The sequence below is a fragment of the Hemitrygon akajei genome, chromosome 16 (genome assembly GCF_048418815.1).
Source record: "Hemitrygon akajei chromosome 16, sHemAka1.3, whole genome shotgun sequence".
Classification (NCBI taxonomy): domain Eukaryota; kingdom Metazoa; phylum Chordata; class Chondrichthyes; order Myliobatiformes; family Dasyatidae; genus Hemitrygon; species Hemitrygon akajei.
In genome coordinates this window covers 33,129,689-33,152,157 of record NC_133139.1, presented here as the reverse complement: position 1 = coordinate 33,152,157, position 22,469 = coordinate 33,129,689, and the positions used below count along the sequence as shown (strand labels likewise).

The window sequence follows — 22,469 nt, the reverse complement described above, 5'->3', positions numbered from 1 at the left end:
TTCCCCGAACACTGCCTGACAAGTAATATTTACACTCTTTTTAATGAGATCTTATGCATCTGTAGAGTGTTTCCTTTGGCACTGATTTTTGAGCTCATATTAAGCAGCAGTCCCCAAGAAAAGCCCCGCCTATCGTTTTGAAAGATCCCGCCTACTCGGAGGACAACATTGACCAATTGTGATGGGTTATTGGGGTCCCGGAAGTCCCTGTCTGGTCCAGACGCATTGTGGGAGTTTAGTGTGCGTCCAAGATGTCAGCGTACATGCGGCTCGGGTCACTGAGTCGCCTGTTCACTGGAGGCGGTAGGTTTCGCTGTCCTTCTTCCACTGCGGTCCCCAACCATGCTGCGGTTGGCAATAAACCTGGGGCAACTGCTGCCGCTTGTTTAATAAAGCGGTTGCACTCAAGTGCGCCTGAGCGTTTGCTGGGCTGCAGTCAGTGCTGGTCGGTAACCAGGGTGACCAATGCGGCCTGCGGTAGTGGCATCGCTCCTGGTACTCGTTTCCAGCAGACTCGAAGCTTCCAGGATTTCAGTGAGAGGAGCGGAGGTAATTCGATTCACTCCGGGGATGATGGTGTGGAAGGCGGAGCGGGAGATGGTGAGGAAGGAGCTGCAGGTATGGCTCCTGCCATGACAGCGCTGTCTCCCATGATCGTGCCAGATGTTTTCCCCAATGTTCCCTTGATCGCAGTCACCAGGAATCCAGTGTTTCCCAGATTTATTAAAATTATCGAGGTAAGAAGTCCGCGGCAGGCCGTTCACACAGTAAAGCAACTCGTTTACGAAATACAATACTGATCTAGTTTAACAAGTGTTTAGATGAATCCCTTTGGGCTGGATAGGGGTGTCCTTAACTTTTGAGGAATAGTTCCTCAAATAGATGCAACTGGAAACAGGGAGGAGAAGAATAATGCCATGTATTATTTAAAAAAAAAAACAATGGTGGATCTTGTATTTGAAATATGAGAATTAAATTTAAAACTAAGTGCAAACATGCAACTGTTTTAAGCAAGCATATAATATAGAGTGCATGTTTTAATTCATTAATGGGCTGTAGGTGTGGTTGGTAGAGTGAGCTGCAATTGCCCTTGAGAAGTTGATAAGCCACCCCCCAGCCCCAGGTGTTGGAATTCTGATACTGGTAAATTTCATTATTAACATTATCCTTGATTGAGGGACAGCTTCCAAGATGTTGTGTGTGGTCCATGTTTTTAAAAGTCTCATCACAAGCCTTTATTGGAGGGCATGTAGATGTATAACAGGTATGTGTATCATGGAGTGGTGAACTGAGTGCTAATCAAACAGAAGCTCTCATCTGGGGAGATGTTTTGTGTCTCAAGTGTTGTTGTAACTTCAACACGTGGAGAATATTTCATTGCACTCCTGTGGTGCATCGTGGATGTTGGGGAGGCTTTGGGGAACCAGTGTTGGTGAGTCACTCATTGTAAACCTATTCATATGGTCATCTTCACTGCTGTTGCATGTCTGATGCAATACAAGGCAAGGAATTGCATCAGATGTACCATAAGTAAGAACCTTTGGGGAGTTGACTGAATGTTCAGAACTAATTTGAATTTTACTGCAAGACAGTTTAAGATCCTGCATTAATGGATTAAAAATTTGTTTAGAATATTCCAAGACTGTTTGAACAAGAAAACTTAGTCTCCCTTCTGCTCCCTGGCTATCAGTTGAGCTTTGTGTGGATAACTCATTCAATGACTTTCGTAATCAGTTTGCTTTGCTGATGTCATAAAGCTGAAGGAGGTCAATCACCCTGTGTATTTAATTGAATCATCCTGTTTGTTTATAAGCTGATTATTACCCTGCATTTTGCTGAAACTATGAGACAAATATATGGAAGATGATGAGTGCAAAATGACACTTGTACAATAGAAAATCTGTAATGTTATTTTAGGAAATGTAAAAGCATGCAATTAGAATGATTTGACCCAATTTAGTGAGCAATTGTAATTTTGTACTAAGAAATGCACTGTGGCTCAAGACAGTCAAGTCTGAGTCAGTTTGTGTTCTTGATCACTGTCTGTGGGCGGCTTAGACAGGGAAATTAATGTGTTGCCTGATGAAACTTGCTTAGAAATAATGGTTGCTAACTTGAGCTACTTTTAGGCAGCACAGTGGCAGAGCTGTTAACGCTGCTGAGCAAAGCTCCCAAACATTGCTACTGTCCGAGTGGTGTTTAAACTTTTGGTGGGCATGTAAAACAGATCAAGAGAAAGGATTAGAGGGAAATAAATGGGAGAAAAGCACTCACTGGGATTCTTTGAGAGCTGACAGAGCCTAAAGGGGGTTCCAGCGCTGCTTTTTAAATCCAAAGGAGAAAAGATCCAGGACCAAGTGCTTGTGGAGTCATATATTAGCAAGAAATGTGGCAAATTTCTCAATAGTTACAAACTAATTTATATAGTCATCTTTTGAAGTTATATTGATTACCAATAGAATCTATCTGTAAAAAGTGTGTTGCAATTCTCCTTTTGGGTCTAAACTTGAGGCCTTGGTTTTTAATATTTTAAAAATATTCTATCACAGTAATATGAATGTTCACTCCTTTTTAGGTCAAAAATAAAAAGTTGATGGAACTGCTTCGAAGGAAAGTACGTTTGGCTCTGCCATATGCAGGAATATTTCTTAAAAAAGATGACAAGTAAGTGAACCCTGATGAAGGGTCTCAGACTGAAATATTGACTGTTCATTCTTGTTTGTTTCCTTAACTGCTGTTCCACTGGATGCTCAGAAATGTGTTCTATACTCTAGTGACACAAACTGTGGCTTGGAGGGGAAAATATAATCATTTTACAGAGTTATTTGATGCTACATCTGAGAGCAGAGTAATTAGACAGAGTTTGTCTGTGCATTGGCTGCATGGTGTCCCTGTAACTGGAAAAGCGTCCAGAGGAGGTTCGAAAGAATGATCCTGGAAATGAAAGGCATAACATGTTAATGTCTCTGAGCCTGTACTCAGAAGGATGAGCGGTGAAGTTATTAAAAACTCCAAATACTGGAAGGCCTAGGCAGAGTGTTCCATGGAGAGAATGTTTCCATTACCAGGAGAGTCTAGTCAGAGGATGGTAAATCTATGGAACTTGCTGCCACACAGGGCTGTGGAGGCCAAGTCATTGGATGTGTTTAAGGTATTGATAGATTCTTGATTGGTAAAGAGTCTAAGAGTTATGGAGAGAAGCCAGGAGAATAGATTTTAAAAAAAAGCAGCCATGATTGAATGGCCTATTTTTGCTCCTATATCTTGTGGTCTTGTAAATGCTGCCCGACTTTTATGTTGCTGAGGCAAGTCATTTAATAATTCTAGTAGACAGACACTGAAATATGTAGAGCAATGGAGAAAGAGCGAGGGAATGGAATCAATAGGTAGATCTTTCAGTGATCTACAAAGACTCCGTGAGGCTAATAACTTTTTCCTGATCTGTGTGATTATTAAAGTCCTTCTAAGGATCCTAAAAAATTAGAGAATAAGTCATGGCCGTTTGTGCAGGATAATAAATTTCTGAGCCTAGAAGGTCAGTCCAGTACTGATGAGCAGTAACGTCACCAGTGTTTTACTATCAACCTTGTGAAAATGATAGGGAAGTGTTTTCAGAAGTCAGGCTATCTGTCTTCAACTAAAATGAATAGCAATTTCTTTCTTTCCTAAATTTCTACACAAACTTTACTTGAGGAGCCGGAAAATTTGAGAATTTTTTTCAAAATAAAATTAGTCAGTACTATGTTTGTTGCTGCATATGACTCCCCAGAGGCTTAGATGGTTGATTATTAAAAATTCAAATTTGCCCACAGTTCTGTATTTGGTTAAATATTAAGCAGCTTCAATTCCATGGATTTACATGGGGGGCAGCATTCTCAGTGGGTTAGAGAAATGCTTAACAATCAAGGTTGATGATCTCGTATCAGAAATTAAAAGTAATCAGCTTGACTTTTCACTCCTGCTCTCCTAGTGATTCCTGCTAGAAAGTCTTCACCGGATAGATCGGGAATTAAGATAATGTGATAAAAGTCTGTTAATGCCAACATGTAATGTGTGACTATTTGTTGCTGGGTAGACAATTTCAAAATAGGAGGGAATAATGTTGAAAGGAAAAAAATATTAAAAATCTGTTACTTTATTTCTATCTCAGTCATTGAATTCCATGTCTTCCATTGAGGTTAATGCAATTAATGTTTAAACTTGGAGGGAATTTACTGGTTTTATATGGGTACTGTCAAAAATTTATTTTCAAATTCTTAATTTTTTTGCAGCTTTCTTTTAAACATTTAAGGGTGATACAGAATTTAGAAATCTGTAAGAGGGATGATATTTGTTTCTGTTTCTGCCAACACACAGCAATGAATCTGATGTAGTTGAAAGTTTGGGTGAGATTTACCAAACGGGAACATTCGTTCAGATCCATGAGATGCAGGATTTGGGAGACAGACTGCGCATGATTGTAATGGGACATAGAAGGTAAGTAAGACATTGCATTGAATTACCTCATTTCTTACTGTGTTTTTTAAAAAAAAAATTGTTTTTTTTGTTAGAACTTAGGTTCTATAAAGTTTCCTCTCTGTGATAAAGTGTGTTGCTTATAATATACCGCTTAGCACAACACTTTACAGTACAGGCAACGCAGGTTCAATTCCCACTGCTGCTTGTAAGGAGTTTGCATGTTCTCTTTGTGACTGTGTGGTTTTCCTCCAGATGCTCCGGTTTCCTCCCAGAATTCAAAGATGTATGGGTTGGTAGGTTAATTGGTCATTGTAAATTGTCCCATGATTAGGCTCAGATTAAATCAGGGTAGCATGGTTCGCAGGGTTGAAAGGGCCTGTTCCACGCTGTATCTCAATAAATACATTTTAGTTGCCCTCAACTCAATAAAATGCCTTGTTTTGATTTTGGTATTGTTATAACCTTGAGTTTGTTACTTAGTGTATGAAAGGTCTTTTCAGGAGTCTGATAACAACAGGATAGCAGCTGTCCTTGAGCCTGGTGATGTGTGCTCTTAACCTTTTGTATATTCTGCCCAGTGGGAGAGGAGAAAACAGGGAATTTCTAGAGATTTGGGCAGGAAGGTGGGGGTGGATTCTTAATTAAGTTGCTTGCTTTCCCAAGGCAGTGGGAAGTATAGATAGAGTCAGTGAAGGGGAGGTTGGTTTGTGTGATGAACTGAACTACATTTAAATCTGTCTGCAATTTCTCATGGTTTTGGGCAGAGCAGTTGCCATACCAAACTGTGATGTAGCTGGATTTTGTGATCAGTTGTTATTGTAATTTCTCGCCACCTTCTTTTCTCTATATAGTTGTAACAGATTAATGAATAAATTTAATGTTTTGGCCAGAAAACTAAAAGCTAAAATATAAACAGAAAATGCAAGTCAGGTTGACTACGTACAGCAATTTCTGCCCTTTTTAGTTACTTTTCTTAAAGGACTTATCTATTCCACTGCCTGTTACTAAAAATTTGTTCCATAGTTCTTTATTTAAAAACATTTAAAATTCCTATTTTTGTTTGATACCTAGTAACTATAAATCTGTATCAATAGTCTTAGTTTGGATGTTTGCAGGTCTCAATAGATTTCCTTCTCTGTTTCATTTGAGTACCTAATTCCATAAAGGCATTCATGAGGAACAAAAATAGCCGGAAGCACTTTAAAAGCAACAAACTACCACTGCTTTATTGTCATTGGGGTTTAAACTCACAGCATTTTGAGACAGCAGAAACAGAATTCCCACTGAGCCAATTTTGTTACCCTTAGTTGACTGGTTCTAGGTTTCTATGATTTTTTTTGTTGTTATTTTATGTTGACTCTGAAATGTTTTTTGATTTTTGTTCCCCAGAATCCAGTTAACCAGGCAGCTGGAAGTAGAGGCTGATGAATCAGTACCTGGGGAATTTGAGCAGAATCAACCAACTCAGGAGAAGCAAAAGCCTGACAGAATAGATAGAACCAATGGCCAAAGCTCAGAGATGTCCTTAAATACGGAATCACATCTACCCCCAATGGGTGAAGTTCTGATGGTAGAGGTGGAAAATGTTTCTCATGAAGATTTTCAGGTTACTGAAGAGGTCAAAGTAAGTATAAATGGTAATGTTGAAGTGTCACACTCTCAAAGCATTTGTGCTGTGTTATCTTCAGTTCCGTTCACACAACAAAGAGTGGAAGATGTTGGAAATACTCAACATTTCAGGCCACATCTGTGAGAAGAGAAATGGAGTTTAAAATTTTGATTTACGAACCTTTAGTCAGAGCTGGGAAATCTCCCTCAATGACGTCTATTTCCTTCCTTGTCCTTAATGAGATGTTAACCTGCAAGTGGAGGACAGGCCCAACTTGGCCTGCTGGGTATGTCTTCCTTCTCAGAATTTCACAATTCCTGTATTATTTCATCTATATTCTCATTCTAATACTGTTCCTATTCCCTCAATGACCAGGTAAGCTTGTTTGCAGATTATTTCCATGGTCATTACCTATCAGAGACATCCTTCCTCTGTCATCCTTCTTGCAACTTAACACTTTCCTTTCCAGTTCTAATGAAGGGTCTTCGACTGGAACTGTTATATCTGTTCCTTCTCCCACATGCGGGCTCACCCACTGACTATTTCCAATGCTTTCTGTTTTGTTGTTATTATTTTACATTCCCCACACCTGCAGTAATTTCATGTTTACTTAACATATGGTTCCTGCTCTTGTGCTTTCCAGCAATTTTCTGTAATAAATTACTTAGGCAATGATGCAAATAAAAATACCAGTGCCAATATTTTTCTTCTCCACTCTTCAAAGTGATTCCCCTTTGTAGAACAACAGTAGGTATTTGCATTCTGTATATACTCAAGCATCCCAAAGTACCTCTGTCTCTGAAGCATCTTACTGTTCATGGTCTTTGCTAACCTCCAGAATTTTGGTCAAGTTCTGGGGATGCCTCTGAAATCTTTGATCACTGATGTTTAACCACCAAGGATCCATTTATCCCCCCATGTTCCCATGGTCTGCCTCGATTTTGCCACCTGCCTATAGACCAGGGACAATTTATAATAGCCAATTAAGCTGCCATCCTCCATGTCTGGGATGGGGGGTGAAACCAGAGGAAATACATATAGTCAAAGGGAGAACATGCAAGCACCACACAGGCATCATCAGAAGTTAGGACTGAACCTGGGTCACTAGCATTATGAGACCAGCAGCTCAGTTAGCTGTGCTGTCATGTTGCCCATTAAGATTTAATAACAATTCATAAGTCTTTTTGAAATGTAAGCAGATTTATTTAAAAGTCCAAATGGATTGAAACAAATCTTTCTTAATGTGAATAAAATATTAACTGGCATTTTTTTAAACAGGCACTTACAGCAGAAGTTGTGAAAACTATACGTGATATCATTGCCCTGAATCCACTCTACAGGTAATTGCTTGAACATTCTGCACTTTTGCCTAACACCATCAGTTTAATTTCTTTTTCATCTGTTCATGTCTTAGGTATTTGCAATGGGGTGATGGGGAATAAACAGCCAGTGTAGCAGAATAAGTATATTATAATACCATGCATGGCACATAATAATAAGTACCAATGGATTTTAGAGCAATAATGACAATAGGAACAGCTGTGAGTTTGATTTGCCAATCACTAGCAGTAGGAGGTATAAAAGGGATATGATTCCATAGTTTATCATTTGACTACTCTGTGGAAAAGGTAAGCTTGTTTGTATCTTGTTCCCATGTGATTTCAACTTGGACACTGAAATCCAGTACTTATTTAATTCCATGTTACAAGTAGACACTTTTTCTAGGGAAATATGCATTAGATAACTCTGTGCTCCAGCACATTGATGGGCACCAGCAATTTGGCCACATCATGCATTTTAATGCACCTGGAAGTATAGCCAGTTTTACACTATTTTCTTCCTCTCCATTGTCATAATAACTTTTCTATATTCATTATGATTTGGAAGATAAAGAGGAATTAACTGAGTGGAGAATTTATTTATCAGGCTGATGGAGTATTGTGAGAAAATACAAGGTTATCCACTAGAAGTAAGATTATTTTTTAAACAGTGTGAGACATTGTTATGCTATACTTATTGATCTAGGGTTTATAATTCTTAAGCAAGTATGCAGGTACAGCAAGACAGCATGCCAGTAATTCAAAAGGCTGTTGGGATGTTTGGGTGGTGGGGTGGAGATGCGTCTCTATACCAAAGGAGGTGTAAGGCGATCCTTCCCTCTGCTAGCCTGCAGGTCCCCTTGGAGCAAGCACTTGCTTAGCCCCACCCTGGAGTCAGGGACGCATGAAGCCATGGGAGCTAGTGGTGGATGGTCATATGAGCAACTAGTGCATGTCGTAAGTCCTAGTTAACTGACCACTGATGCCGGGCAAACAGTCTCTGAAGAGCCACCCGTCTTGTAAAGACTCTGCCCAAAAGAAAACAATGGCACACCTCTTTCGTAGAAATATTTGCCAAGAACAGTCATGAATAAGACCACGATTGCCCACATCATATAACAAAGCACATAATGATGATGATTGGAATGTTACCCTTTATTGGGATAAGAGTATATGACCAGGGAGGATTCTCTGTAGGTAGTAGGTAGGCTACGTTTGAGGTACTATGTAGAGGTTTGATCTCCATATTTAAGAAATCCTTTGCATGCATTAGAAACAATGCAGCAAAGGTTCACCAGGTTAATTCCTGGACTGAAGGAGCTGATGTATGAAGTAAAATTGAAGCAGCTGTGCCCAAAGCTGATTAGAGAAATAGTAGAACATGGAAGATTCTGATAGGGATAGACAGAATGGATGCTTGGAGGTTTTATCTCAAAATAAGACAGTGGTTTCAAATTAAGAAATAAGATCATGCCGTGCATATGTACATCAGATAGTAAAAAGAAAACAGCATGCAGAGTACAGCAGCTGCAGAGAAGGTGAATGAAGATAAATAAAGTGCAAGAGCACAATGTGGTAGATTGGGAGGTCAAGAATTCTCTTCCTCATCTGTAGAAGCCAAGTTATTCAATGCGATCAAAGTGGAAATTGGCATCAAGGGAATTAAGGGATAAGGGAATGAGCAGGAAGGTAATGTTGGGAGTAAGACTGAATCGACCATCATCTTATTGAATGGTGGAAGAAGTTTGAGGAGCTATTTGGTTTCTGCTTGCCTCTCTTACTTGGGTGCTAAGAAAGATAATTCTTTGATTTTGTTTAAAATAGAATTAATGTCATTATTTTACCTTAAATGTGAAATTTCCCATGCTATTTTTCAGAGAATCAGTACTTCAGATGATGCAGGCAGGACAAAGGGTAGTGGACAACCCAATTTATTTAAGTGACATGGGAGCCGCTCTCACAGGTGCAGAATCACATGAACTACAAGAAGTTCTGGAGGAGACCAACGTAAGATGTCAGTTCAGGTTGTCCTGATATTTAAACCAAACCCATTTTGGGTTTGGCCTTTGTTTCTGCATATAATATATTGGACAAATCCATTATTTGCAGCCCTACTCTGATCAGGAACAATCGGGGCAGCAAAGGTGATTTGCTGTGGCATTTTTATGGTGATAATGACAGTTTAGACTTGTTCATAATGTTGTAAGAATGGAGTCACAATAGGGCATGCGGATAAGCATGGTTTGTTCTCTTAAGATTATTGATGAACTTTTTCTTTACACAATCCAATAGTTTCTCCTTTTTATGTTATTTTTTGAGTTCTGTGGTAAAGAACCAGCTTGAAAGCAATGACCTTGAAAGCTTCAATATAAACTGAATTGATCAAAGGTTCAAATATTGATGTGTTGTATTTTATAATGAATTTTTCTATCAAGAAAAAAATCCATGTTCTTAAAATTACAGAATCTGCTGAGGACTCTTTTGAAGAGCATTTGTCGCAGACTCTCATTCTATGTTTTTTATTCATTGTTTTTCTCCAATTCCATTTGAAGTTATATCTCTCCTTGCATTACCCCCCACCTCAATCTAGTCCCTCCTGCACTCTTTTCTCCCCCATCTTTATCCCAAGCCTGAACCCTTCTTTCTGAATTTCTCTTCATATCACAGTACCTTTCTGTTGCTTATTTCACCTTTTCAAAAACACTTCTAGTACATTTTCCAACTTTCATTGACACATTTGGCATTTATTTTTACTATTTTTCCTTCTTTGTTCCTTCACTCAACCCTGGAACATCTGGATGGCAAAGAAGAATACATCAGGATGCTCTTTATCAACTACGCCACTGCATTCAATACTATAATCTCCTCAAAACTAGTCAAAGAAGCTTCAGGACCTTGGCCCCAATATCTCATTGTGCAGTTGGATCCTTGATTTCCTCACTTGCAGACTTCAGTCACTTCAGATATACAACAGTATCTCCTGCACAATCACCATTAGCACAGGTGATGTGCAAAGCTGAGTGCTTCGCCCCCTGCTCCACTCACTTTACACTCATGACTGTGTAGCCAAGCACAGCTCCAATATGATGACACCACTGTTGTAGGCTGAATCAAAGATGGTGATGAATATAGCAGGGAGATTAAAAATCTGGCTGAGTGGTGCCTTTTAATCGATGTCACTAAGACCAAGGAGTTTATTATTGACTTTAGGAGGAGGAAACTCTAGGTCCATGAGCCAGTCCTCATCGGGGGAATCAGAGGTTGAGAGGGTCAGCAACCTTAAATTCCTCAGTTTTATCATTTTAGAGGACCTGTCCTGGGCCCAGCACGAAAGTGCAATTATGAAGAAAGCACAGCAGTGCCACTACTTCAGAAGTCTGTGAAGTTTCGGCATGATATCTAAAACTTTGACAAACGTCTATAGATATGTGGTGAAGAGTATATTGACTGATTACATCACTGTCTGGTATGGAACCACCAATGTTCTTAAACAGAAAATCCTCCAAAAAGTAGTGGATACAGCCCAGTCCATCATGGGTAAAACCCTCCCCACGATTGAGCACATCTACATGGAGCGTTGTCACAGAAAAACAGCATCCATCATCAGGGACCCCACCACCCAGGTCATGGTCTCTTCTCACTGCTGCTATCAAGAAAAAGGTACAGGAGCCTCAGAACTCACACCACCATGTTCAGGAACAGTTATTACCCCTCAACCATCAGGCTCTTGACCAGAGGGGATAACTTCACTTGCCCCATCACTGAACTGTTTCCATAACCTATAGTCTCTCTTTCAGGGGCTCTTCATCTCATGTTCTTGCTATTTTTTACTTATTTATTTATTTATTTATTTTTTATTATTATTATTATTATTATTATTATTATTATTATTATTTCCTTTTTTTCTTTTTTGTATTTGTACAGTTTGTTGTCTTTTGCACACTGGTTATCCACCCTGTTGGTGTAGTCTTTCGTCGATTCTGTTATGGTTATTGGATTTATTGAGTACGTCCACAAGAAAATGAATCTCAGGGTTGCACAGTATATGGTGACATGTATGCACTTTGATAATAAATTTACTGTGAACTATGCTGCCAACAAATTTGTCACCACAACTCCAATATTAATACAGCATATTGCATAATAGGGAAATTGAATTCTTCTTGGATTATTTACTTGTCGATAGATTTTTTAAGAATATATATGAAACACTTGGGTGTGTTGCTTCTTTTGTCCCTATGTTTAGATTCCAAAGCGACTCTATAAGGCATTGTCTCTGTTGAAAAAAGAGTTTGAATTGAGCAAGCTTCAGCAGCGTCTTGGGAGAGAGGTAATTATTTGTGCTATTACCTTGCTGTCCTGTTTCTAATCTATTATTAATTCTTGCTAAGTTGAAACCTATTTACAATATCAAGTCCTTCCACTTATTTCTGTACAAATCACAATGTCTATCAATCATTGAACGTACCACCAAGTTCATTTTTGCACTTGTTTCCCAGTGACCTTGTGCTGAGGATCTGTTTGTTATTCCTAGCTTGGAAACCTGAAAGCTAGTAGCTCTCCTCTTCTTTGGCTGCGACGATAGAATTCAACTCATGCCAGTGGTAGAAAATGTAAGCCTGGTATTGCCCTGGGCAAGTATTTGTTTAGATCTCCAGCAGGCGTATTTGCTCTGCTTTTTCAAACTTTCATAACATTTTAAAATTATTTTAAATATTTAAAAAAAATACCTGGGTGCTATTAGTTTTTTTTTCTGATCTACAGAATTGATTCTCAGACTGCTGCAGTTCATTCAGAATACTGCTGCTAGAGTCCTCATTAAGACCAAGAAAGTAGAACCTATCACTCAGTCAACACACACAAAATGCTGGAGGAACTCAGCAGGCCAGGCAGCATCTATGGAAAAGAGTACAGTCAACATTTCAGGCCGAGACCCTTTAGCAGGACTGAAGAAAAAAAGATGAGGAGTCGGAGTCAGAGTTGGAAAGTAGGGGAAGGGGAGGGAGAAACACAAGGTGATAGATGACACTGGGAGGGGGAGGGGTGAAGTAAAGTGCTGGGGAGTTCATTGGTGAAGGAGATACAGGACTGGAGAAGGGGGAATCTAATAGGAGAGGGACGAAGGCAATGGAGGAAAGAAAAGTGGAGAAGCACCAGAGAGAGGCGATGGGTAGGCAAGGACATAAGGTGAGAGAGGGGGGGAAGGGATGGGGAATGGTGGGGGGGGGGGGGGGGGGGGGGTTGGCCATTACTGGATTACTGGAAGTTTGAGAAATTGATGTTCATGCCATCAGGTCGGAGGCTACGCATATGGAATGTAAGGTGTTGCTCCTCCAACCTGAGTGTGGCCTCGTTGTGACAGTAGAGAAGGCCATGGATTGACATCTCAAAATGGGACTGGGAAGTGAAATTAAAATGAGTGGCCACTGGGAGATCCCGCTTTTTCTGGCAAATGGTGTGTAGCTGCTCGATGAAGTGGTCTCCCAATCTACGTCGGGTCTCACTGATATACAGGAGCGTGAGATATAGTATATGACCGCAGCAGACTCAAGGGTAATGTGTCGCCTCACCTGGAAGGACTGTTTGGGGCCCTGAATGGTAGTGAGGGAGGAGGTGTAGGGGCAGGTGTAGCACTGCCTACTTGCAAGACTAAGTGCTGAGAGGGATGAATGGACAGAGGGAATCGCTTAGGGAGCAATCTCTGCAGAAAGTAGGGAGGGAGGGAAAGATGTGCTTGATGGTGGGATCTCGTTGGAGGTGGCGGAAATTTCGGAGAATTATGTGCTGGACGCAGAGGCTTGTGTGGTGGTAGGTGAGGACAAGAGGAACCCTATCCTTGATTGGGTAGCAGGAGGATGGGGTGAGGGCAGACATGCGCAAAATGGAAAGAGATGTGATTGAGGTTAGAGTTGATAGTGAAGAAAGGGAAGCCCCTTTCTTTGAAGAAGGAGGATATCTCATTAGTTCTGGAAAGAAGCGCCTCATGCTGTAAGCAGATGCGATGGAGACGGAGGAATTGCGAGAAGGAGATGGCATTTTTACAAGGAACGGTGGGAAGAGGTATCACTTAGGTAGCTGTGAGAGTCAGTGGGTTTATAACGTACATCAGTGGATAAGCTGTCTCCAGAGATGGAGACGGAGAGATCAAGAAAGGGAAGGAAGGTGTCAGAAATGGACCAGGTAAATCTGAGAGTAGGGTGACAATTGGAGGCAAAGTTGATGAAATCAACAAGCTTGGCATGGGTGCAGGAAGCAATGTCAATGCTGTCATCGATGTAGTGTAGGTAAAGGGGAGAGTTACTCCAGTGTAGGCTTGGAACGTAGACTATTCCACATAGCCAACAAAAAGGTAAGCCTACCTGGGACCCATGCAAGTGCCCATGGCTACACCTTTTGTTTGAAGGATGTGGGAGGAGCTAAAGGAGAAATTATTGAGAGTGAGGACCAGTTCTGCCAGACAGAGAGGAGTGGTAGTGGAGGGGAACTGGTTGGGTCTGGTGTCCAGAAAGAAATGGAGAGCTTTGAGGCCTTCCTGGTGGGGATCACTCCAGTTCTCAGATTGCTACACTGGCTTCCTATCCATCAGAAGACTAACTTAAAAATATTACCATTGGTTTATAAAGCACTGAATAGTCTAGGGCCAAAATCCATCTTGATACATTATAAACCTTACTGAGCTCTTAGCTTGTCTTGGACAGGTCTGCTTCCATCTCCAGGGTCAAAATTAAACCTGGTGAAGCTGCTTCTAGTTACCATGCTCCATGTAGCTGTATTAACCTTCCAAAGGATCTGAAGTCTGCCCCAATTTTACGCTCTTTTAAATTGAGGCTTAAAACTTTTCACTTTAGCTTTTAACTAGAATCTTCTGCACTGTGACTTCCATTTATCATATCTATTTTTGTCTAATTTTTATTCTCTTGATATTGTCTGAAACTTAATGTTTCATTTTTATTTCTTTGTCTATGTAAAGCACTTTAAACTGCCTTTTGTTTGAAAACTGAGGTGTGGGCCTCCATCGGTCAGAGTTGACCATTGCTGTCTAGATACGCAAGTCCGGGTGGTACAATATGGAGAGCAAGCTATTGTCCATGTAGCAAGCTCTGCCTCTCCACACAACTAATGAACCCAAAGGAATGGCAGAGACCAATACAGTTTAGTACCAGCAGCATTGCAGGAGTTACCAGTCAATATTGATCTCAACGTAGGACTGTCTTAGAGACTCCAGCTCCGAATTTTTCCCTCAGGGTTTACTCCCAAAGCCTTCCCCATGAGTGGGTATAGCCGTAAGACAGTGGAGGTTTGAGAACAGAGTATTCCTTCTCCTAGATGAGCTGCCAACCACAGCTGACGAGCCCCATCTGCCTGAAGTGACTGGGTTTAAGGCGTCAGTAAGCTGCCTTTGTCTCTTCTGCTGTCAGTAGAAACAGTTCCGCTGGACTTAGTAGCTAAGCCACACGTGAAGGTCAGGGCCTGGACTTAGTTGTCAGAGGGTATTTGAGGTGCATGCCATTGAGAGCATTTAATAGGTAATGGGAGCTTGTTCCATTACCACTCCGGCTATAACAAGCTTAAGGAACCATTGAAAAGTGCGATACAAATAAACTTGCTTTCTTTTCCAAAATTCAGTGACTTTGTTCATTCTTAGGTCGAAGAGAAAATCAAGCAGACTCATCGTAAGTACTTGCTTCAAGAGCAGCTCAAGATTATTAAAAAGGAGCTGGGGCTGGAGAAGGAAGATAAAGATGCCATTGAGGAGAAGTTTCGAGAAAGGCTGAAGGAATTGGTTGTTCCAAAGCATGTCATGGAGGTTATTGATGAAGAACTGAACAAACTCAACTTGCTTGATAATCATTCCTCTGAGTTCAAGTGAGATTCCTGCAGATTTTTACTGATAGACCTTTTCCAGTTTCCTTACTGTTATTTTATTGAGGGGAATGGAACATTGCTTCAGCTTTATTTTGTTAAAGAGAAAATTTGAAGTTTGGTAAAAGCTGTTTGTGGCATGTATAAATGATTGGACAAAAATTTAGGTGGTATGGTAAGTGAGCTTACAAATGACACAAAAGCTAAGGGATTTATGAATAATGAGAAACACAAGATTCTGCAGATGCTGGAAATCCAGAGCATTAAGCAGTTACTGTTAGAGCAACAGACACAAAATGCTGGAGGAACTCAGCAGGTTGAATAGAATCTCTGGTTGGGAATAAACAGTTAACGTTTCAGGCCGAGACCCTTCATCAAGATCGTGATCAGGTCATCAGAATTTCCCAGTGCCCACACATTTCAATTCCGCTCTTCATTTCCATTCTGATAAGTCAATCTGTGGCTTCCTTTGCTGCCACAATGAGGCCACTCTCAGGTTGGAGGGGCAACACTTCATATTCCATCTGGGTAGCCTCCAACCTGGTGCGTGAACATTGATTTCTCCCAATTTTTTGGTAATTTTTCCTCCCTCCCCTTTCCCTCCTTTTCCAATCCCCATTCTGGTTCCCCTCTTACCCCTCTCCTCACCTGCCCGTCACCTCTCTCTGATTTCCCTCCTCTTTCTCCCATGGTCAACTGTCCTTTCCGATCATATTCCTTCTTCAGCCCTTTACCTTTTTCACCTATCACCTTCCAGCTTCTCCCTTCATCCAGCTGCCCCAACCACCTACCCACCTTCCCCTCACCTGGCTTCACCTATCAGCTTGTATTCCTTCCCTTCTCTCCACCTTATTCTGGCTTCTTCCTTCCTTTCCAGTTCTGATGAAGGGTTGCAGCCTGAATGGTTGACCATTTATTTGCTTCAATAGATGCTGCCTGACTTGTTGACTTCCTCCTGCATTTTTTGTGTGTTGAAAGTAATGAGGAAGTTTGTCAAATGATACAGCGGGACATATCAGGTGGAAATATGGGCAGGGAAAATGGCGGATGGAGCTTAATCCAGCCCAGTGCAGAGTGTTGTGAACTGGAAGATCAAATGTAAAGAGACAGTACATTCTTAATGGCAAGGCTCTTAACAGTGTTAATGTACAGAAGGTTCTTGGGGTCAAAGTCCATAGTTCCCAGAAAGTGGCTGCACAAGTGGATAGGGTGATGAACAAGGCATATGGTATGCTTGCCTTTATTGAGACACAGAGTTCGAGAGTCTCGATGTTGCAGCTTCATGAAACTCTGGTTAGCCTGCATCTGGAGTATTGCATTCATTTCTGACCTTCCCCATTATAGCAAGAAAATGGAGGTTTTAGAGAGGTGCAAAGTAAGTTCACCAGGATTAGAGACTATTAGCCATAAGGAGAAACTGGATTATTTTCTCTGGAGCTTTAGAGGCTGAGGGGAGACTTGATTGCAGCTGATAAAATTATAAGAGGCATAGATTTGGTATATGGTCTTTTCCCCAGGGTGGAAATATCTTTTCTTTCAACAATATTTTTATTGTTTTTTTTTAAATAAAGAGAACATAGTGTAAAGGAGAATTGTGCAGTGCATAACAAATGTAATAAATGTACAATTCACATTCATGAAAGAGATGCACCCATAGTACAAATGTTATCATCCCACCCCTCCCAGACCCCAACTCCAAGCCATCAGTGCATTGGCAAAAAGGGTTAAGCAGAACCCTTGGCCCCACAGAGCTGCATTGGTATAGAGAAGGTGTATTTTCCTAATACATAGGCTGTTGTATGATAACAAATCTGAGTCCGAAGAGTTTTACCAGAAAATGCTGGAGGTCAGGGATTTATGTACTGAGGAAAGGGAGAAAGAATGGACCTTTAGTCTGGCTGGGAATTTTGAAAATATTCGAGAAAAGGTCCCCACACCTTTTGGAACTTTATTTCAGAATTGAGGACCCAGTGTGGAAATATCAAATACTCGAGGACACAAATTTAAAGTGAAAGGGGGAAAGTTAAAAGGAGATTTGGAAGGCAGTTGTTTATTTTTACACAGAAAATGGTAGGGCCTGAAACCCACTGCTGGAAAGATATGATAACTTTTAAGAAGTATTTAGACAGGCACATGAATGGATAGAGGAGAGAGGAATATAGACTATATACTGGCAAAGTTAATTAGTTTAACGGCACCATGATCAACGCGGGCATTGTATTTTGAAGGGCCTGTTCTGTGAAAAATAGTGAAGAAAATACATTCCTGCATTTGAGGAATTAAAATATAATTGTAAGAGAGCAAAATAGCAATGAGCAGTTAAATTGCAGTGAAAAGTCAAAATGGGTTGAAATATTCTCTGCAATAAAAAGCTGACAGTCTAATTTTAAATAACTTGTGTATGTGCCTTTCAGAATGTCAATCTCATATGAAGATTTCTTTTGCAATTTAATTTCTGTAATAATTTTCAAAGAAAAACATTTATATAATTATTGATCTTGGTGAAACCAAATGAAAGGATTAAAGTAGTATGATAGGAAATAGATGATATGTAGATTCAAAAGGATATGCCAAGAAAATAGGCAAATGCTAAAACAACAATATTAAGTTAAAATTGGACTTAAAATTCATGGAGCAGTTAAAAGTTGGGAAGATGCATTAAAGTCATGTGAGCCAGTTTGTAATTGTATACCATTTCAGTGAGGATCTATAAATTTATATTTACTGAATATATTTCGAGATGCAGCATGGAATATTCAAGCCACACTGCCCCACAACCCCTAATGACCCTGATTTTATCCTAACCTAATCACCGGACAATTCACAATGACCAATTAGCCTACTTTGTACGTCTTTGGACTGTGGGAAGAAGCCAGAGAACCCGGAGAAAATGCACGCATTCCATGAGGAGAGAACATAGGGACTCTGTACAGAGAACACTGGGATTGAACTCTGATGTTCGGAGCTATAATAACATCATGCTGACTGCTGTGCAACTGTGGTGCTTTGCTATGTTGAGTTGATCTAGTCACTTCAGGATTCCTGGGAATCCCCTACCTACCTCTACTTGGGAGAGCCACTATCCTGTGTACTTGATAATCTAGCTGCCAGTTCTTGCATACTGAGGTGAAAGATGGTAATGAACAGCTCAGCAGGAAACAAAGAATACATATAGGCAGCTGAACACAATCCAATAGTGACCATATCATTTCTTCAAAATAGCAATGTGCTATTTAGGCTGCTTACAACTACAGTGATTTTACATTTTACAGTGCTAACTCTATCTTATGGCAGCTAAGATTTACTATTAATTATGACATGTAGTCAGTTATAATACGTGAAAAAAATTAGCATATCAATTTGAGCTGTCAGTGCACTGAAGTGCAAGTCTGCTTGTCAGAAGATTTCAGACATGCTACTTTTCTTGTATACAGTGGTGTTGGAGTTTGTGAACCCTGTAGAATTGTCTCTATTTTTGCATAAATATGATCTAAAATGTGATCAAATATTCACGCATTCTAAAACTAGATAAAGAGAACCCAATTAAATAAATACCACAAAAAACATTATACTTGTTCATTTATTTATTGAGAAAAATAATCCAGTATTACACTTTTTCTGAAAAACAGATATGTGAACCTTTGCTTTCAGTAACTGGTGTGACCTCCTTCTACAGCAACAACTTCAACCAAATGTTTCCAGTAACCATTGATCAGTCCTGCACATCGGCTTGGAGGAATTCCTCCTTACAAAGCTGCTTCAACTCTGTGATGTTGGTGGGCTTCCTTGCATGAACTGTTTGCTTCCAGTTCTTCCCCAGCATTCCTATAGGATTAAGGTCAGGGCTTTGAATTAGCCAATCCAAAACACAAATGTTCTTTTTAAACTATTCTGTTGTTGATTTACTCGTTTGGGTTTTTTTTTTGGATCATTGTTTTGTCGCATTATCTAACTTGTTTTAAGCTTCAGGTGATGTACTGCTACCCTGACATTTACCTGTAACATGTCTTGATACAATTTTGAATTCATTGTTCCCTCAATGATTGCAAGCTGTCCAGGCCCTGAGGCAGCAAAGTAGCCCCAAACCACAATGCTTCACAGTTGGGATGAGGTTTTAGTGTTGGTGTGCAGTTCCTTTTTTCCTCCAAACATAGCAATGTGCATTTCTGCCAAGTTCAACTTTTGTCTCAGCTGTGCACAGAACATTGTCCCAGAAGCGTTGTAGAACATCCAGGTGGCTTTTTGCAAACTTGAGACGTGCAGCAGTGTTTTTCTTCGGAAAGCAGTGGTTTCTTCTAAGGTGTTCTTCCAGGAACACCATTCTTGTTCAGTATTTTTCCTATAGTGGACACATGAACAGAGACTTTAGCAAGTTCTAGAGATTTCTACAGGTCTTTTGCTGTTATCCTTGGGTTCTTTTTCACCTCCTTCAGCATTGCACATTGTGCTCTTGATGTGATCTTTGCAGGGTGCCCACTCCTAGGGAGAGTAGCAACAGTGCTGAGTTTCCTGCATTTGTAGATTAATGAACACTCGGGTCTTTAGAAATGTTTTTGTAGCCTTTTTCTGCTTCATGCATCTGCAATTCTTCTAAGGTCCTCTGAAAATTGATTAAGACATGACACACATAAACTGATCTTTCTTGAGAAGAGCAGACTCTGTCAGTGACCTGACTTTGTGTGTCTTTTTTATAGGGCAGGGCACCTCCACAACCCATGCTTCCAATCTCATCTCATTGTTTGGAACACCTGACTCCAAATAGCTTTTGCAGAAGGCATTACCCCAAAGGTTCACATACCTTTTCCAACAACTACATGTAATATTGGATCATTTTTCCTCAATAAATAAGTGAACGAGTATAGTAATGTTTTTGTGTTATTCATTTACTTGGGTTCTCTTTATCTAGTTTCAGGATTTGTGTGAAGATCTGATTACATTTTAGGTCCTATTTATGCAGAAATAGAGGGTTCAGGGTTCATAAACTTTCTAACACCACTGTATAACAACCAAGTTTTTTTTGTCTGAACTGATCCCATCAGCCTGTCTTTAGACCATGTGCCTTTGGGCCTTTCTTATCCATGTGCTGGTCCAAATGTCATAATTGTACCTGCCTCTACCACTTCATCCAGCAGCTTGTTCCATAGATGGCTGTGAAAGGCAAGTCATTGGGTATATTTAAAGCAGAGGTTGATAGTAATTTAAACTTTGCCGTGTTTACTAATTGTGGGGAGAAGGCAGGAGAATGAGGTTGAGGGGATAATAAATCAACCTTGATAGAATGGCAGAAAAGATTTGAGGGGCCAAAAGGCTTAATTCTGCTCCTATGTCTTATGATCTTATAGTCCATTAAAACATTTCAAATACTTCTGTTGCACTGTAGTATGCTGAAAATTTTCCAAGCACATGTCAGTCTAGAGACCTTTGTTTAGAAAGTACAGCTTAAAATCTTAGTGACTCTGGGCTTATTTTTACTGCAGTCAGACTTCTAGTCTAACAAAGAAAAAAACCTAAACAGAGATCGAGCAACACACAAAATGCTGGTGGAACGCAGCAGGCCAGGCAGCATCTCTAGGGAGAAGCACTGTCGACGTTTCGGGCCGAGACCCTTCGTCAGGACTAACTGAAAGTAAAGATAGTAAGAGATTTGAAAGTAGGAGGGGGAGGGGAAATGCGAAATGATAGGAGAAGACCGGAGGGGGTGGGGTGAAGCTGAGAGCCGGAAAGGTGATTGGCAAAAGGGATACAGAGCTGGAGAAGGGAAAGGATCATGGGACGGCAGGCCAAGGGAGAAAGAAACGGGGAGGGGAGCACCAGAGGGAGATGGAGAAGAGGCAGAGTGATGGGCAGAAAGAGAGAGGGAAAAAAGTCACTCTGCCTGTTCTCCATCTCCCTCTGGTGCTCCCCTCCTCCTTTCTTTCTTCCTTGGCCTCCCGTCCCATGATCCTTTCCCTTCTCCAGCTCTGTATCCCTTTTGCCAATCACCTTTCCGGCTCTCAGCTTCACCCCACCCCCTCCGGTCTTCTCCTATCATTTCACATTTCCCCTCCCCCTCCTACTTTCAAATCTCTTACTATCTTTACTTTCAGTTAGTCCTGACGAAGGGTCTCGGCCCGAAACATCGACAGTGCTTCTCCCTAGAGATGCTGCCTGGCCTGCTGCGTTCCACCAGCATTTTGTGTGTGTTGCTTGAATTTTCAGCATCTGCAGATTTCCTTGTGTAAACAGAGATCGAGTTGTGTCAGGCTTCAGTGAGTACAAGTCAATGCAAACTTCAACTCAATGAGATAGCCGTTCAGTATTTTTAAATTAATTTATAACAAATTTTAAGTAGTATAATCAAATTTTAAATTCAACTTAAAATAATGTTATTGTTTTCTTGCTGACATCCTGTTTCCATTTCATCTCCCTTAGTGTAACTCGAAATTACTTGGACTGGCTGACAACAATGCCTTGGGGAAAATGCAGTGAGGAAAATGTGGATCTGAAACGAGCACAGGAGGTGCTGGAAGAAGATCATTATGGCATGGAAGAGGTCAAAAAACGCATCCTGGTATGGGAGTTGCATAGGCTTGTTAATCAGTCAGACCCAAGGGTCAATGATTTGTGTTGACATACAGATTTATAGCCTGTATTGATTTCACTTGAACAGTTTGGACTCATATTGAACCCAGGGAAAAATGTAGATGCTGAAAATTTGAAATAGAAACTTAAACATGCTGGAAATGTTCAGCATCTAGTGTAGCATTTGTGGCAAGAGAAGTATGGTTAATGTCAATGATCGTTTATCAGAAGTTCTGAAAGACATGTCCTGTTTCCCTACAAGGAATGGTTGTGTAGGTTGCCGGGCATTTTTCCCTTGGGAATCAGTGAAGCTAATTATAGATCCTAGTTGGAGTTATTTGGACTTTGGCTTGGAGCTTGGGTTTAAGATGTTCTGGATGTAACCAAACCCTGCTTTTAACTGATTCAGCAGATTGCACTTGCCTGTCTGCCTTCTGAGTTCAGCTAGGTATCACCTCATTCTTGCTGTGTGATTTAAATTTAGGTTATATTGAGAAAGGCTGTGCTTACTCATTAAATAGGCGTTATTGTCAACAATCTGAAATTAAAATGAATGTTTAGATCAGTGTCTCAGTTCTTTAATTAACTTTACGTGGACTTAAAATTACACCCAGTCCGTGCACTACAGTTGTCCTTAAAGTACTATCAACCATTAATGG

The 22,469-nt window shown here is 40.5% G+C and overlaps 1 protein-coding gene across 2 annotated transcripts in view; it reads left to right on the top strand.

The window, feature by feature from the left end:
* Positions 1-233: 233 nt before the first annotated feature.
* Positions 234-22,469, top strand: part of lonp1 (lon peptidase 1, mitochondrial) — a 45,680-nt gene continuing 23,444 nt past the window's right edge. For both annotated transcript variants that reach the window (XM_073068650.1, XM_073068649.1), the window contains exons 1-9: positions 234-737; positions 2,576-2,664; positions 4,357-4,476; positions 5,848-6,082; positions 7,346-7,407; positions 9,264-9,393; positions 11,633-11,716; positions 15,032-15,252; positions 21,661-21,799. In XM_073068650.1, the coding sequence (XP_072924751.1) occupies positions 252-737; positions 2,576-2,664; positions 4,357-4,476; positions 5,848-6,082; positions 7,346-7,407; positions 9,264-9,393; positions 11,633-11,716; positions 15,032-15,252; positions 21,661-21,799 (1,566 nt within the window). In that variant the 5' untranslated portion in view covers positions 234-251. The remainder of the gene's footprint in view (positions 738-2,575; positions 2,665-4,356; positions 4,477-5,847; positions 6,083-7,345; positions 7,408-9,263; positions 9,394-11,632; positions 11,717-15,031; positions 15,253-21,660; positions 21,800-22,469) is intronic.